This window comes from Pseudoliparis swirei, chromosome 19 (assembly GCF_029220125.1).
Source record: "Pseudoliparis swirei isolate HS2019 ecotype Mariana Trench chromosome 19, NWPU_hadal_v1, whole genome shotgun sequence".
Lineage (NCBI taxonomy): Eukaryota > Metazoa > Chordata > Actinopteri > Perciformes > Liparidae > Pseudoliparis > Pseudoliparis swirei.
In genome coordinates, this window is record NC_079406.1 from 7462113 (window position 1) to 7475874 (window position 13762).

At 43.7% G+C, this 13762-nt stretch overlaps 1 protein-coding gene across 1 annotated transcript; it reads right to left on the reverse strand.

The window, feature by feature from the left end:
- Window positions 1-667: 667 nt before the first annotated feature.
- dnd1 (DND microRNA-mediated repression inhibitor 1) lies at window positions 668-6289 on the reverse strand. The gene is made up of 5 exons (XM_056439947.1): window positions 6269-6289; window positions 4650-4755; window positions 3700-4025; window positions 2687-2819; window positions 668-1233 (listed from the first exon to the last, which is right to left on the reverse strand). Exons 1-5 carry the CDS (start codon window positions 6287-6289, stop codon window positions 668-670), a joined length of 1152 nt encoding a protein of 383 aa, XP_056295922.1.
- Between the last annotated feature and the right edge of the window lie 7473 nt (window positions 6290-13762).

Below are 13762 nucleotides of genomic sequence, written 5' to 3' on the forward strand. Positions count from 1 at the left end.
ATACAGATTTTATTAACTTTTTATGACTCGTCTTTCTTAATTGTCAAATGTATTTTTGACTGACTGTTTTTACATTGTAATATATAAAATGTCTGGGCAAAAATGTAACATTTTATGACATTACTTTTTTTGACATACTATACATAGGGTGTTTAAGAGTTCCCTGTCCCTGGTGGCGAGAGATGCTTTTGGGGCACTGATGGTTCCCTCTAGTCTAGACCTGCAGCAGGAAGGAATGCCGAGTCATCAAATACCACATCAAAATGAATGGACTGGCAATCCCTAATCAACAGGCCCCGCTCCTCAGCGATCGAGCCTACAATGAGCCCGAGGGTCCGGGGTGGGACCCAAATAAGTGAGCTTAAAAAATACCTATTTACAAAATGTTAAATTGTTTTTCATGACAAACAAATCAAATATTGAGACCACCCTCTTTTAGTGCAAATCTCATTTAATTAAAATGAGGAACCAATCAAAACAGTAACATACATAAAAAAAACATGCATAAAACAAACAAATTTAAACAAGACGAACAAGTCTACTAATACTACTTATAAAAGCATGCATAAATGAACTAATTACATATATAAGATTAAACGTCTTTTAGATACATCATTGCCGAAGCGCTTGTGCACGGCGGTGTGCTGCAGCTCATCCAGCAGGCTGGTCAGTGGGCGAGCTGGTTGGTGTACAGCCGGTGAAGGATCTGCTGGGCCGCGGCCCGCCGGGCTTCTTCCAGCATGGCGGTGGGTGTGGGTCCGGGGAAGATCATGACCAGTCCTTTGAAGGCTGTGGTGATCCCAGAGATGCACACCTTGTAGGTGAAGTAGAGGAACCCGTCGGGCCCCGAGTGGCTGTAGCATAGCTCATAGAGCGGCGGGCCGACGGCGTTCGCCTCGCACAGCTCGCGCAGGAGCGCCGCGGGCGCCTCGCACAGCTCGCGCAGGAGCGCCGCGGGCGCCGGCGTCGTGGGCCCCACTCGCCTCCGGGGGGAACCGGGAGGGGGCGGGTACTGGGGGACAGCGGGTCCTCCCACTGCCCTGCAGAAACCCGGGGGGGCGGGCGGAGGGCGGGCCATGCGGGGGGGCGGGGCCGCGGGCTGCGGGCAGCGGCGCGGCGGCTTCGGCGGCAGGCTCTTTGGCCGCCCGAGGGGAGACAGCTGCTCGTCCACGCCGGGCTTCACAGTGGACTGCCACTTGAGGGAGATGTTCAACGCAAACTGCTTTTTGAACGCTGGACACAAGGAGGAGAGACGGGAAGGCGTGAGGCACACGGCGGGGATCTAGAGCTGAGGATCACTCGACTTTATTCATCAAAGAAAAAGTAACGCAAGTTGTTTTCTCAGTCCCCAGAAATAGATAATTACTCAAAGTAAACACCGCCGAGAGGGTAATCTCAAAAGGCGCAGATACGGGTCAGATTATGCAACAAAGTAACTCAATCTTACAACCGACTGTCCAATGAAAAGTGGCTAAAGTAAAAGTTACAACCGGCCACAATTTGAAAATCGAATACACACTGTATTGTTTTTGTCACTGACCACTCAACCTGCACGTAGACGCCATAAACATATGAAATTATGTGCATGACGCTTGTGAGACGGCGTGTTGGGGTGTTGCCCGGACCATGCGACAGGCCAGGAGGTCTCTGGTATCGTTACCTGTAGCCTCAGAGGGGCTCAGGGCCAATCAATGTTCATGAGATGACATCATCACTCTGCACAAACGAGCCGACAGTGCAAAGCGTAACACTGTTCATCAAGCTCAGGGCTCGGTCCGGTCTTCTCTGGGTGGATGATAAATGGAACCGTGTCTGTTACCCCACGCGGATGATTCAGCGCTCTCTGGTCCCTCGTCGTGATGAATTACAAGTACACAAAAATACTTGGCGCTTCACAAAAATATCATCTTATTAGAAGAGAATCAGTTGCTTCTCCATCTTGGCAAAGCAGAATTGAAAAGAGTGTCGCACACGTTTGAGGTCATCTCCCGATTCGGAATCCTGAAAGAGATGCTGCCTGACCAGGGCACCCAGGTCACGTCGAGAGCACAGATGACTTCACCGGTTATTAAAAGCCGGTGAAGGTCTTGGCTGATGAGGGGGTTAGGGCCGACGATGAGTCGTTCAGATTTATTGCAGTTGAGAAAGTTCTGTTGCATCCATGATTGTATATCAGTGAGACCGGTGGAGAGAGTAGAGTGGGGGACTGAGGTGATGGTCTTGAAGCTAGAAAGACACATCCATAACAAAAACTAGAACGGGCACTCGGTAGAGCGCATACCTTCGCATATCACAAGATCGGGCATTGAATTATGAACATGTTGGCATTAGTTGCATGCCAATTGGATACAAATTGACCGCGCTATGGTAAAAATGAGATTTTGACCTTTTCATGACCTTGACCTTTGACCCGGTCAAACCCAAAATCGAATCAAATGGTCCCCGGATAATAACCAATCATCCCACCAAATTTCATGCAATTCGGTTTAATACTTTTTGAGTTATGAGAGTAACACGCATACAAATAAATAAATACACGGCGATCAAAACATAACCTTCCGCATTTTCAATGCGACGGTCAAAATACTCACAAAAATATCGATATAATATATAGTATCGGGTCAAAAGTCCACTTCTTGACCTCTTGCGTCCGCTACATACACTGATCCCACCTCCGTCGACATACCTTCCACCAGCACCTTCTTGGCCATGGAAGCAGCGTGGTGGGACGAGAAGGCCACGATCGCAGACACGCCCTCGATCCCAGGCCCCGCCTTCAGGGACATTCGCTCCACGCCGTCGGCCATCCCGCGCAGCACCTGGGCGCAGACAAGAACCCAAACGGACCATTTATTCACAGAGCGGTTCCCACCGCCTCGGTGGTCCCAGTTCAACACACGAAGCCAGTGGAGGTCCCACGGCACGCTTTGAATGTTTCAAGAGAAATGTGGACATCGAATCCTGAGCCTTGAGATGAGATTTGACTTTATTCATCCCCCGGGGGGGAAATGTCTGGACACAGCAGCAAAAACATTTTTTTTTACAAATATACAATGAAATAGCCGGGCATATTAGAAGAATCTAAATAAAAATGAAATAAAAAAAGGAAACAATAAAATGAAAGTGTACAGGGTGAAAGTATAAAGTGACAGCGGGGCAAGGTTTATTGCTGATCAAGTCAAGGAGAGTTATTATAAAGGCAGTGAGCAGGAATAGACTCAAAGCAGTCCTGCAGGGCGTCAATTTGACCCCATTCAATGTTTAACGTCTGTGTTCTTTGGGGTCAATTTGACCCCAGGCTGTTTTTCCCTGTGTCAAACATAAGAAATATTAACTTTTTTATATATTTAAAGGGCTATTTAGGTAGTCAACAAACAAACATAAAGTACCTCACACTTAAACTTGGGAAACAATATTAATTCTAATAATTTTCTGGAGGTTTTAATTGCTGGGGTCAAATTGACCCCGAGGGTAAAATATGTTAGTAAATGTGAAGGTTAAAGAGGAAACACACAAGTGAGTAAATCAGAGTCTCGCCTGGAGGGGGTGAGAAGACTTCAGGTCTTTATGGCGGATGATCTTTATTATTTCTAGATGGCAGTGAATGAAAAGTTGTTTTCTTCCACTTCAGCCAAAAAAAGAAAAGAAGAGACAACCATATATTCCTCTGACAAAGACACGCCACCGGGCCGCCGTTACCTTCAGGAGCTCCTCCTGCTTGGTGACGGCGGGCAGGTCTCCGATACAGAGGTGTCTCTTCTCCGTGCTGCGGCGGACGCTGAGGCGGCAGTTGGGCTCCATCACGTGACCGTTCAGCAGCCGGATGGATTCGTTGGCCGCGGCGGGCGAGTCGTATTTGGCGTAGGCGAAGCCGCGATTCTGCCCGCTGAAGTTCATCATGAGCCGGAACTCCCAGAGGGGCCCCGTCGAGCTGAACAGGGGGATGAGCCGGTCCTCGTAGGTGTCCCGGGGGATCTGGCTGATGAAGACCTCGCAGCGGGCTCCCGGGGTGGGCCCGAGCCACACTGACGGCACAACGGGGAGGAGAGGGGAGTGGGTGACGCCGCCGGATTATTGGATGCATTCGTCGCGTTGGATCAATAATGCAAACACACGTAGATAATCAGATATATTATATAAAATATGATCCATTAATCTGAAGATAGGGGGTTCAATCCCAGGTCTGCATGTTGAAAGTGTCCCGAGACAAGATGCTGAACCAGAAGCCTCAAAGGCTGGTAAAAAGGCGGAGCTTAAGCCATGACGATGTATTATATATTGAGAGAAAATGTAAATAAACTAAAGTAAAAAGAAACTCAAGTTTTAAAGTATGCACAATTTAGATTATTGCTGTTGAAATTATGTGAATAATAACGATGGAAAGCTGGTCGACAAACATTATTGAGGTTCCAGCAACGACTGCACGGCGCAAACCGAGGCCGGAACAAAGAAACGGGGTTCAGAGCGCCATCTCATGGAGACGGCCTGCAACTAAAGACTGGGCAACCCAGACTCTCCTGATGTAACGTCATTCTTATTATTCTGAGAACGATCTGGCGGAATATATGTCGCCCCGACTGAACCTCCTCCTGAATTCCACGTGTTCGCATCTCTCGGCTCCTCCAAGGAGGTACGGCAGCCCGCCTCACCCTCGGGGGGTCCTCCATACTTCCTCTGGCCGTTGACTTGAGTCAGCTTCGTACCGGTCGCTTTCAGCCACGTCTCCAGCGCCTGCACCCGCTCGAGGTTCAGCACCTGAAGGGGGAGAAGAGCAGCTCCTCAGTAGCAGCGCCTGATAAACTAGAACGGACACTCGGTAGAGCGCATATCTTCACATATCACAAGATCGGGAATTGAATTATGAACATGTTGGCATTATTTGCATGCCAATTGGAAAGAAATTGACCGCGCTATGGTAAAAAGAAGATGTTGACCTTTTCATGACCTTGACCTTTGACCCGATTGATCCCAAAATCTAATCAAATGGTCCCCGGATAATAACCAATCATCCCACCAAATTTCATGCGATTCGGTTTAATACTTTTTGTGTTATGCGAGTAACACGCATACAAATAAACAAATACATAAATAAATACGCGGCGATCAAAACATAACCTTCCGCATTTTCAATGCAAAGGTAATAGAGCTACCTCCTCCTGAACAGGCCCAGTGTCTCACTGAGCTTTGGCCTCTCTGTTCATCACCGAGTGAATTGAGCCGTCGGTGCTTTTAGAAATCAGGTGACGAAACACACAGACATCATTCAGCCTCATGGACCACGAACAGAAGGAAACATGATGACATGGCTTCATTTGAGGAGCACATTAGGCCACTGAAGCTGGGTAATATCTGTACGAATGGGAGGGGGGGGGGGGGGGTGCAAGAGACTTTTTTTCACACGCCGGCATCCGAGCTCTGCGGCGCTCGAGACGGAGATCGGAGACATGTTAACGCGACACGTAGAGACAGAATGACATGCTGCTGGTTAGAGACGACCAACAACAGACGGATTGGAAGCTCATTCTGCGCATGCGTTAAATGCGTTAAACAAAATTAACTAATTAATCCTGTAATTTAATCATAACGCGTTAACGCTTTATTTTTCACAGCACTAATAGTGTGTGTGTCTATATAAACACACACACAGGTTAAGTAGCCAAGACAGCCACCCATCCAAAACTATTTAACTCAGATCCACAAGGCACTCGCGCGGAGGGACACAGCGCGAGCTTCAAGTCGGCCCAATTCAATGTCTCAAACACAACGATTTACTTTGGAAATGAAAATGTCCAGAAGAAACCAGTATCCTTTCTAGAAAAATAAACAAAACGTTTAAAAAAAAACTAAACTCGGGGGGCTTTTTATCAAAGTAATGAGCTGCAGGTGGGGCTCGACCAAGGGCAAGAGGGGGAGGTGAAACAATAGCAAAACAATGCTTTCCGCAAGAAAACACAAAACACGACAAAACAATTGACATTATTACGGAGCACGAGACCCGAGAGGGCACTTGACACAATGTAGCCAACTGCGCCCGCGTGTTGAACAACAAGCTCATAGAGCGCGAAGCACGCCGACGAGTTCAGGCAAATCAAAGCGGAATCGTCTCGCGCCGACAAGTTAGTTTCCGCTCAAAAAAAGGGCCCGGACTAACTTTCTAATTCTTCTAAACATGCCGCTTACCTGTTTACTTTATGAGCAGCCACATTTAAAATAAATAAAAACAAGAAAATAAGCAACACAAGTAAAGAAAGGAAAGTGAACAACGTACCTGGCCCTGCTTGCTGTCCATCGTCTTCGTCGGTGTTGTGTTCGCTCGGACCGTGACGCCGCTCTGTAGCGCCCCCTCCCTTCTGCCCCCCGACCTGCACCCGGAGCCACTATTGCGCAGGGTTGCCAGGTCTGTGTGACAAAACAAGCCCAAAACCAGCCCAATGGCCAATAAAACCAGCCCAAAAACCAGCCCAATATCAGAACTCAAAATATGCCCATAACTCCTTCATGATGCCCCCCTGAGAAAGGAAAGTGACCCACTGCGAGCGTTGTCACGTGGAATTCAGGAGGAGGTTCAGTCGGGGGGCGGACGTATATTCCGGCAGATCGTTCTCAGAATAATAAGAATGACGTTACATCAGGAGAGTCTGGGTTCATGCCCAACCCGCGGCAACACTTCAAAAGTAGCCCAATTCCGCGGGAAAACCGCGGACCTGGCAACACTGACTATTGGCCAAAGAGTCACACTTGACACCACGCCGCCTTCGCGGTCCGCTCGTGCGGTAGGCCCATGGACGGATTAAGAAACCATATTTTTTTTTTAACATCGCTAACAAAACAGTCCGTATGGAACAACGATACCGGAGCTGAGCAGACAACATAACGCGAATTATATGACCATGACATGAATGACTTAAGCCTAGCATATACCGGCTATGGCGCATTGTGTCACATCATCATATCAATACAAAGTTAATAACAGCTACTTCACACAGAGGCTCTGGATTAGGGGCCCCCTGAGCTCATGGGCCCCTGGTGCCGGTAGGCTCGTTCGGTAATCCATCCCTCAGTAGGACTATTGGGGCCTTGTTACTGACATGAATGACTTAAGCCTAGCATATACCGGCTACGGCGCATCGTGTCATATCATCATATTCATATCAATACAATGTTAATAACAGCGACGTCACGCGTGGAGGCTCAGGCCCAGGGGCCCCCGAGCTCATGTGGGCCTGGGCCCGGTAGGCCCGTTGGTTAATCCATCCCTGGGTAGGCCACCTCCTCCTCGTGACGTTGGGGATTCTGGTTGGACGCGCGCATTAAGTTCAAATATTAGCAACAAAAACAACATCACCAGAAATAGCTCGACACTGACACACTGGCCTCAATGAGACCGACCTGTGGCAAGGTATCGTTTGATAAAAATGTCTTCAATATATCCTGAACACATAAACACACACTATGATAAAACAGCTCAAACAAGCACTTTAGCAAGTCAAGTCATCTTTCTAAGTCTTAATATAGTGTTTCTTTATTGCATTAAAAGCTATGGTCATCTTGAGAAACTAGTAAGAGAATGTGTGGGTAAAAGAGAAGAAGAAGAAAAAGAAGTAATGAGTAAAAGAAAAATGATCCAAGCAAAAAAAGCCAGCAGTGTCTCCAACTATTTTCTAAAGAATTTGAATTAGAATATTTGAATAGTTATTTTTGTAAATATTCATCGATGATTGTCTTTTCATCCTCTCAGTAAGGTACAGTAAGTCTGTGTTTTTGCATCATTGAAAAAAATAAATCCACAGAGGACATGCAAGTGATTGCAGCAGGAATTCCCACAAGTGGTTTTTCCGTCATGTGTGGAACAATAACCAATTATGTATCATTCTGTGGATCCTGAAGACGGGCACTCCCTTAACAAGACTACCCATACATGGAAATGGTGGACTGGATGAAGAGAATCAGTGCCTTGATGGAAAAATCTTGAAAGTATATTATAATTTGAATAACATCCTGCATAATAATAACCCATAATACACCAATAGCACTGTAGTAAAGTGAAAACAGATCTAAAAGCCTGTTTAAGATCTGGGAGATTTGGCGACATCGAGCGGAAAGGTTGCAAATTGCAACCAACTGAAACTTATCCCACCACATGGAGAAGGAAGGAGCTCACCATCGACCTCAGAGAGCATGGTTATTTCCATGCCTGGTAAAGTCCTTGAAAAAAATGAAATCCCCAAGTCATGAAAATGTGTTATAATCACATGTTCATTCATGCTGAGTTTAAAATAATTAATATGTTTTTAAAAAGAAAGACGCTCAAAATATAAGCAGCGTCGGCTCTCGCACTCATTCATGGCACAATTCCAATGAAATCAGTTGTTTGTCTCTCACCATTGATAGATTTGTTTAAAGATGGTCCAACAGAATGGGAGGGTCTATTTTAACAGTGAAGCGACACTTGAAAAAGTTTCATTAACAACAAAGTCAGTTACTACAAATCTGAACTGAACACAGCGATTCACCAAAGTTGCATGAAGGTTCTTTTTAAAAACTTTATTGGACTGTTTTTAGTGAGATGGCAGCTGGAAGGAAGGAGCTCCTGGAGAGGATCTGGATCAGTCTCTTGTTGAAAGTGCTCCACCGGGAGGACCCTGTTCTCCACCACCACCTCTAATGGTTCCCAATTATGAGATGCCCTTGTCCTCTCATAATTTCCTTTTTGATATGTGATATCTCAAATGTTTCATTGATCTATTTAAGCCAACATGTCCCAGACAACACTCTTTTAACCGGACCTCTGTTTGTTGCAAAGTAAAAACACAAATGTATCTTGTGGTTATTTTTAATATGGTTCTTTATTTTGTTATCATATGTGCCTCTTCAGTGTTGGTAAGTTCTCTATGATCAGTTTGAAATAAGCACCCAGTCTTATACAAATAATAATAATGGTATTAATTAAATTCCCAGTCTCCCCCTTATATTGAATTTTGTCAATTGTTTGTGAGTTTATTTGAATAAAATTCAGAACAATCATACTGCACGTTGCTGGCCGTTTCTCCATTTTATTTATATTAACAGTATATAATAGTTTACAGTAATAACAGTAATGTTTTTGAGTCAAATGTAAATCAAAAAGCGAGAGTATTGTTTGTATATAAAGTGTCATACATTGTCAGATATTTTCATTATATAAAAAATATAATACAATATAAATAAAGACATTTAGAAGGTTTGTTGAACATGTATTTAATTGTGCAGGTGAAGGGAATGAAACACTCAGGAGAGGCTGAGGGCAGGTGAAGGGAATGAAACAATCAGTAGAGACTGAGGGCAGGTGAAGGGAATGAAACAATCAGTAGAGACTGAGGGCAGGTGAAGGGAATGAAACAATCAGTAGAGGCTGAGGGCAGGTGAAGGGAATGAAACAATCAGTAGAGACCGAGGGCAGGTGAAGGGAATGAAACAATCAGTAGAGACGGAGGGCAGGTGCAGGGAATGAACAACCACTGGGCAGACAGACACAAAATAAATAGGGATCAAAAATGTATTGATACTATATGCCAATGGACATATGTATTCCAATATCTTGAAGTCACGGTATATCCTAGAAGATGGATAGTTTGTGCTGTGACATGGAGTATATGTTGTTTTCGTTTGGGCCAAAGTATTTATTTAATTCTTTAATGCTTTTATTAAAGCATTAACGTACCAAATGTTTTTTTCTTTTGACATTGTCCCAGGACATCACTCACCAGCACCTGTGCTGCCCTCACACACTGTCGCTGATTGAGAAGTGCACGCGCTTCCACTTGCACTGCCCATGTCCGCACAACGTCCGAACTTTAACTTTACGTGAGTGAGGAGGTCAGTGTCTTGCTCAAGGACACTTCCTACACACACACACACACACACACACACACACACACACACACACACACACACACACACACCTGTGACTTTAAAGCGCACCGTCCACTGAGGGTAGAGTTCCTCACGGTGTCAGTGTTGCATCATCTGTTCTCCTGCAGGAGGGAAACTGAGACGCTCCACAGAGATAAACACGCTTATTTATGCACTTCCCCTCATTCAGGTGCTCTAATGATCCACCGTTTATGCAGATTAACTGTTGAGAATAATGGTCTCTCTAGTATTTGAGATAATTAAATTCTTGCTTGTATGAGAAATAATTTCCCCAAACTGTAACCAATCCTTTGATTATAGCAACATAAATCCATTTAGCTTGTGGGTTGAAATATTAATATTGTTCCGCTGTGAGCATAAGATTTTGGGGAAAAGTTTTGTTTTTTGTATTAGAAGTTATCTTAAATGTTGAAATTACATTATTTAATGCTAACTTTTAATAAATAAAAATCTTCAGAGGCAAATAGACAAAGTAGTAAAAAATAAACAGTTCAATGTGTATTTTGGATGTTTTCATTCACGAGTCTGAAAGAAGACATATGATGGAAGCAGAATAGCCCAAAATCCCAAAGTTTACAAACACATAAAAAACAATATTTCTGCCTTTAGTGACTGAGGAGCATTGCTTTACTAAACAAAGAACTTTACCTTTAAACATATATTTTATTGGAAATATAGGAAACAGCCTATCACTAACTTGCGACAGGGTTTCTAACAGAAAAGTCTATATATATATATATTTTTAGCGTCAGAAATGAATACATTTCAGATTCACGTATGAATTCATGCTTAAATACTAGTTGGTTGAGAGATGCATCCAGGAAGACATTGTTGTGTGTTTCTGGGACATGAGGTCACCCTGTGAACACAAAGACTTATATGCAAAGGTTTAATGCACCAATAAAACAATATGACCAGCCTTCTTAGACGGAACATTTTATTCACTCTACAGTTTTGCCCCCAGTAAATTATTCTCAGGACTTTTTCATCTTCAAGTTTTATATTCATAATGTCACACAAATGTTTTCTGCATCAACAGTGAAGTAGCAGCATTGCAGTTGTTAAATGCTGCTATTGAAATAACACAAACATCTCAGTAATCCATAACTTTTCTTACATTCTATGCTACTTAACATGTAAAACATATAATAATACAATTTCCTATTGAAAACAGTCATTTAAGTTGTATTGCTGATATTCTTTACATTTTATAACAGGAATCAACAGCTTCCTCTGATGGCAAATATTCTTTCCTGAATATGTTGATGTTGATTGGCTGTTAGCTACCAACCCCGCCTCTTTGCTTATTGTAGATTGTATGTAGATGGAGGTGTCCCTGTTTGATGATTTTTGTTCACATTGACCTGACATTGGCTTTTGTACTGCCAACTGAGGTTGGCAGTGCACACGATCCACCTTCCTGACAACCCTTTGTAGGACTAATATTAGGTCTATTCCACCTTATAAAGCATGACTAAGTTTGAACTTCATTATTGAGTATCAAATACACTTAAATCAACGAGGAAGCTATTTTTTAAATTGATTTTGGCAGTTCTGCTTCAGACATATTTATAGTGTGAATTCAGCCCTCCCATCAGACCTTTCGCCAATTAAATCAGTTGCTGGAGTCAGTGACCAGAGCCCTCCCTTCTTCCCAAACATCTTGTGTTCTTTTTGGGGTGTCTCTCGGGACCGAGCTTACCGAAAGAACCTGGCACACTATTTATTCCGATTGGGTCCAGATGTCGTTTTTCAGAACCGGCTAGTCATTTGTGGGAAGTTTATGATGCAGTTATTATTCCTTCTATTATTGCACAAATCCCCATTTCCAGGAAACATCTGTTACCCAACCAAGTATCATAACAAGTCACATCATTGTTTCTGCTGGCTAACTCTAAGGAGTTAACATGATTTTCTCCAACACCACATACCAGATTGTCTTGTTTTGTCAGAGCATTCGATTTATCGATTGCTGACAAGATATGAGAATTTCAGCAAAAATCCGAAATTCTGAAAAAAATCCAAATATTACCAACCCTTGATTTTTTTTTAAACAACGTAGAAATGACCAGTCTTCTTAATGAAGGTCTCCTTTACTCATGGAGGTCATACAGAGGCATCGGTATCAGATTGAGAGCGTTTCATAACCCTTTTCAAAGTTCCTCACAGTGACGTCCAATAATAACTTTTAAAAACCTTGAAAAAACTAAACTCACTCGTGCATTCCGTCTCCGGAGGAGGGCTGACGGTGGAGGACGGCGCCTCACCTTCAGCACTCTGAGGAGTTTCCTCTCAATGCGGCGCCATGTGTGTTGCTCTGCCCGTCCCAGGATGGAGCGCAGGCCCTGGCACTGAACGGCTGCTGCTTTGTCAGCGACACAAACATTATTCTTTCAGGCAGCAAAAAGCTGCAATATACAGCCACTTAAAGGGAAAGCAAAAAGCTGCATTATACAGCCACTTAAAGGGAAAGCAAAAAGATGCTCTACCGCTGACTTTCTGTTTTAATGACAGGTGGTGTCTATTTTTTCTCCGCCTTGTTTGTCTTGCCTGGCTTCCACACACTGCTACTGCACACACACACACACACACACACATACACGCACACACACATTGATGCTTATCTGTTAGAAGCCGGAGAAAGACAAATGGATATTGCTAGTTACCGTCGCATTGAAAATGCGGAAGGTAATGTTTTGATCGCCGTGTATTTATTTATTTATTTACTTATTTGTATGCGTGTTATTCGCATAACAAAAAAAGTTTTAAACCGAATCGCATGAAATTTGGTGAGATGATTGGTTATTATCCGGGGACCATTTGATTAGATTTTGGGATCAATCGGGTCAAAGGTCAAGGTCATGGAAAGGTCAAAATCTTCTTTTTTACCATAGCACGGTCAATTTTTATCCAATTGGCATGCAACTAATGCCAAAATGTTCATAATTGAATGCCCAATCTTGTGATATGCGAAGATATGCGCTCTACCGAGTGCCCATTCTAGTTTCACAATGTGTTGAGGAAGACACATTTTTAATTATTTTTTATTTTGTATCTAAAACATTTTGGGAAATCCTCAAGTTTGCTGTAGGCTAGTTTACAGACAACAGCGAGGGAAGACTATTTAAAAAATAAATAATTGTCATCGATATTCTAGCGAGTTTGAACAGGATCTCTAATAATTATTTGAATATCCGAATGACGAATAACCGCAAACACGAGAATTGGAGCTGAGAGACAATGTATATGACTGGGTTGTTTGAAAAATATCAAGTTATCTATGTTTTTAGGAAGAAAAAAAGGCAATTTATCGGTAGAAGATGGCCAATAGGTTCCGAGCATAGACCGTAGATAACAAGCGGATGTATTCGTAGTTGTAGCAGACTGTGGAGGAGTGACGTAGAGACATCGTTTACGGCTCTGGTAGCGACAGCGACCTGTCAATCACCTTGAAGCCCCGCCCTAATGCATACCCTGCTTTATTTCCTATTTGACTCTAAATGGGGCATAATTTACTAAATGAACATCACGCTGTATTGAAGAATAGTTTAAACTAAAGATTGAAACCATAAACTCTTGTTTACAATGTTTACTGAGGGAATAAATCAAGAGAGAAGTGGAGTCATTTTTATCATAGACTTCTATACAACCAGAGGAGTCGCCCCTGGTGGTCAGTGGATAAAATGCATGTTTTAAGACACTTCTGCTTTGGCCGGAGGTTGCAACCAAAAGGCCGCTCCAACCACCCGCTGCGTCACAGGTACCGTGTGTGTGGTGAGACAGGCAGACAGGCAGCGTATCGGAGTGTGTGAACTGGGAAACGAAGGTCTGCAGCTGTTCATTCAACTCC

Excerpts from the sequence above, each read along its gene's own strand:
- dnd1 (XM_056439947.1), bottom strand. The coding sequence starts at position 6,289 with ATGGACAGCAAGCAGGGCCAG. Across the intron at positions 4,756-6,268 it reads TGGACAGCAAGCAGGGCCAG|GTGCTGAACCTCGAGCGGGT; the intron begins GTACGTTGTTCA and ends CTCCCCCTTCAG. Across the intron at positions 1,234-2,686 it reads CAAGAAGGTGCTGGTGGAAG|CGTTCAAAAAGCAGTTTGCG; the intron begins GTATGTCGACGG and ends CCTTGTGTCCAG.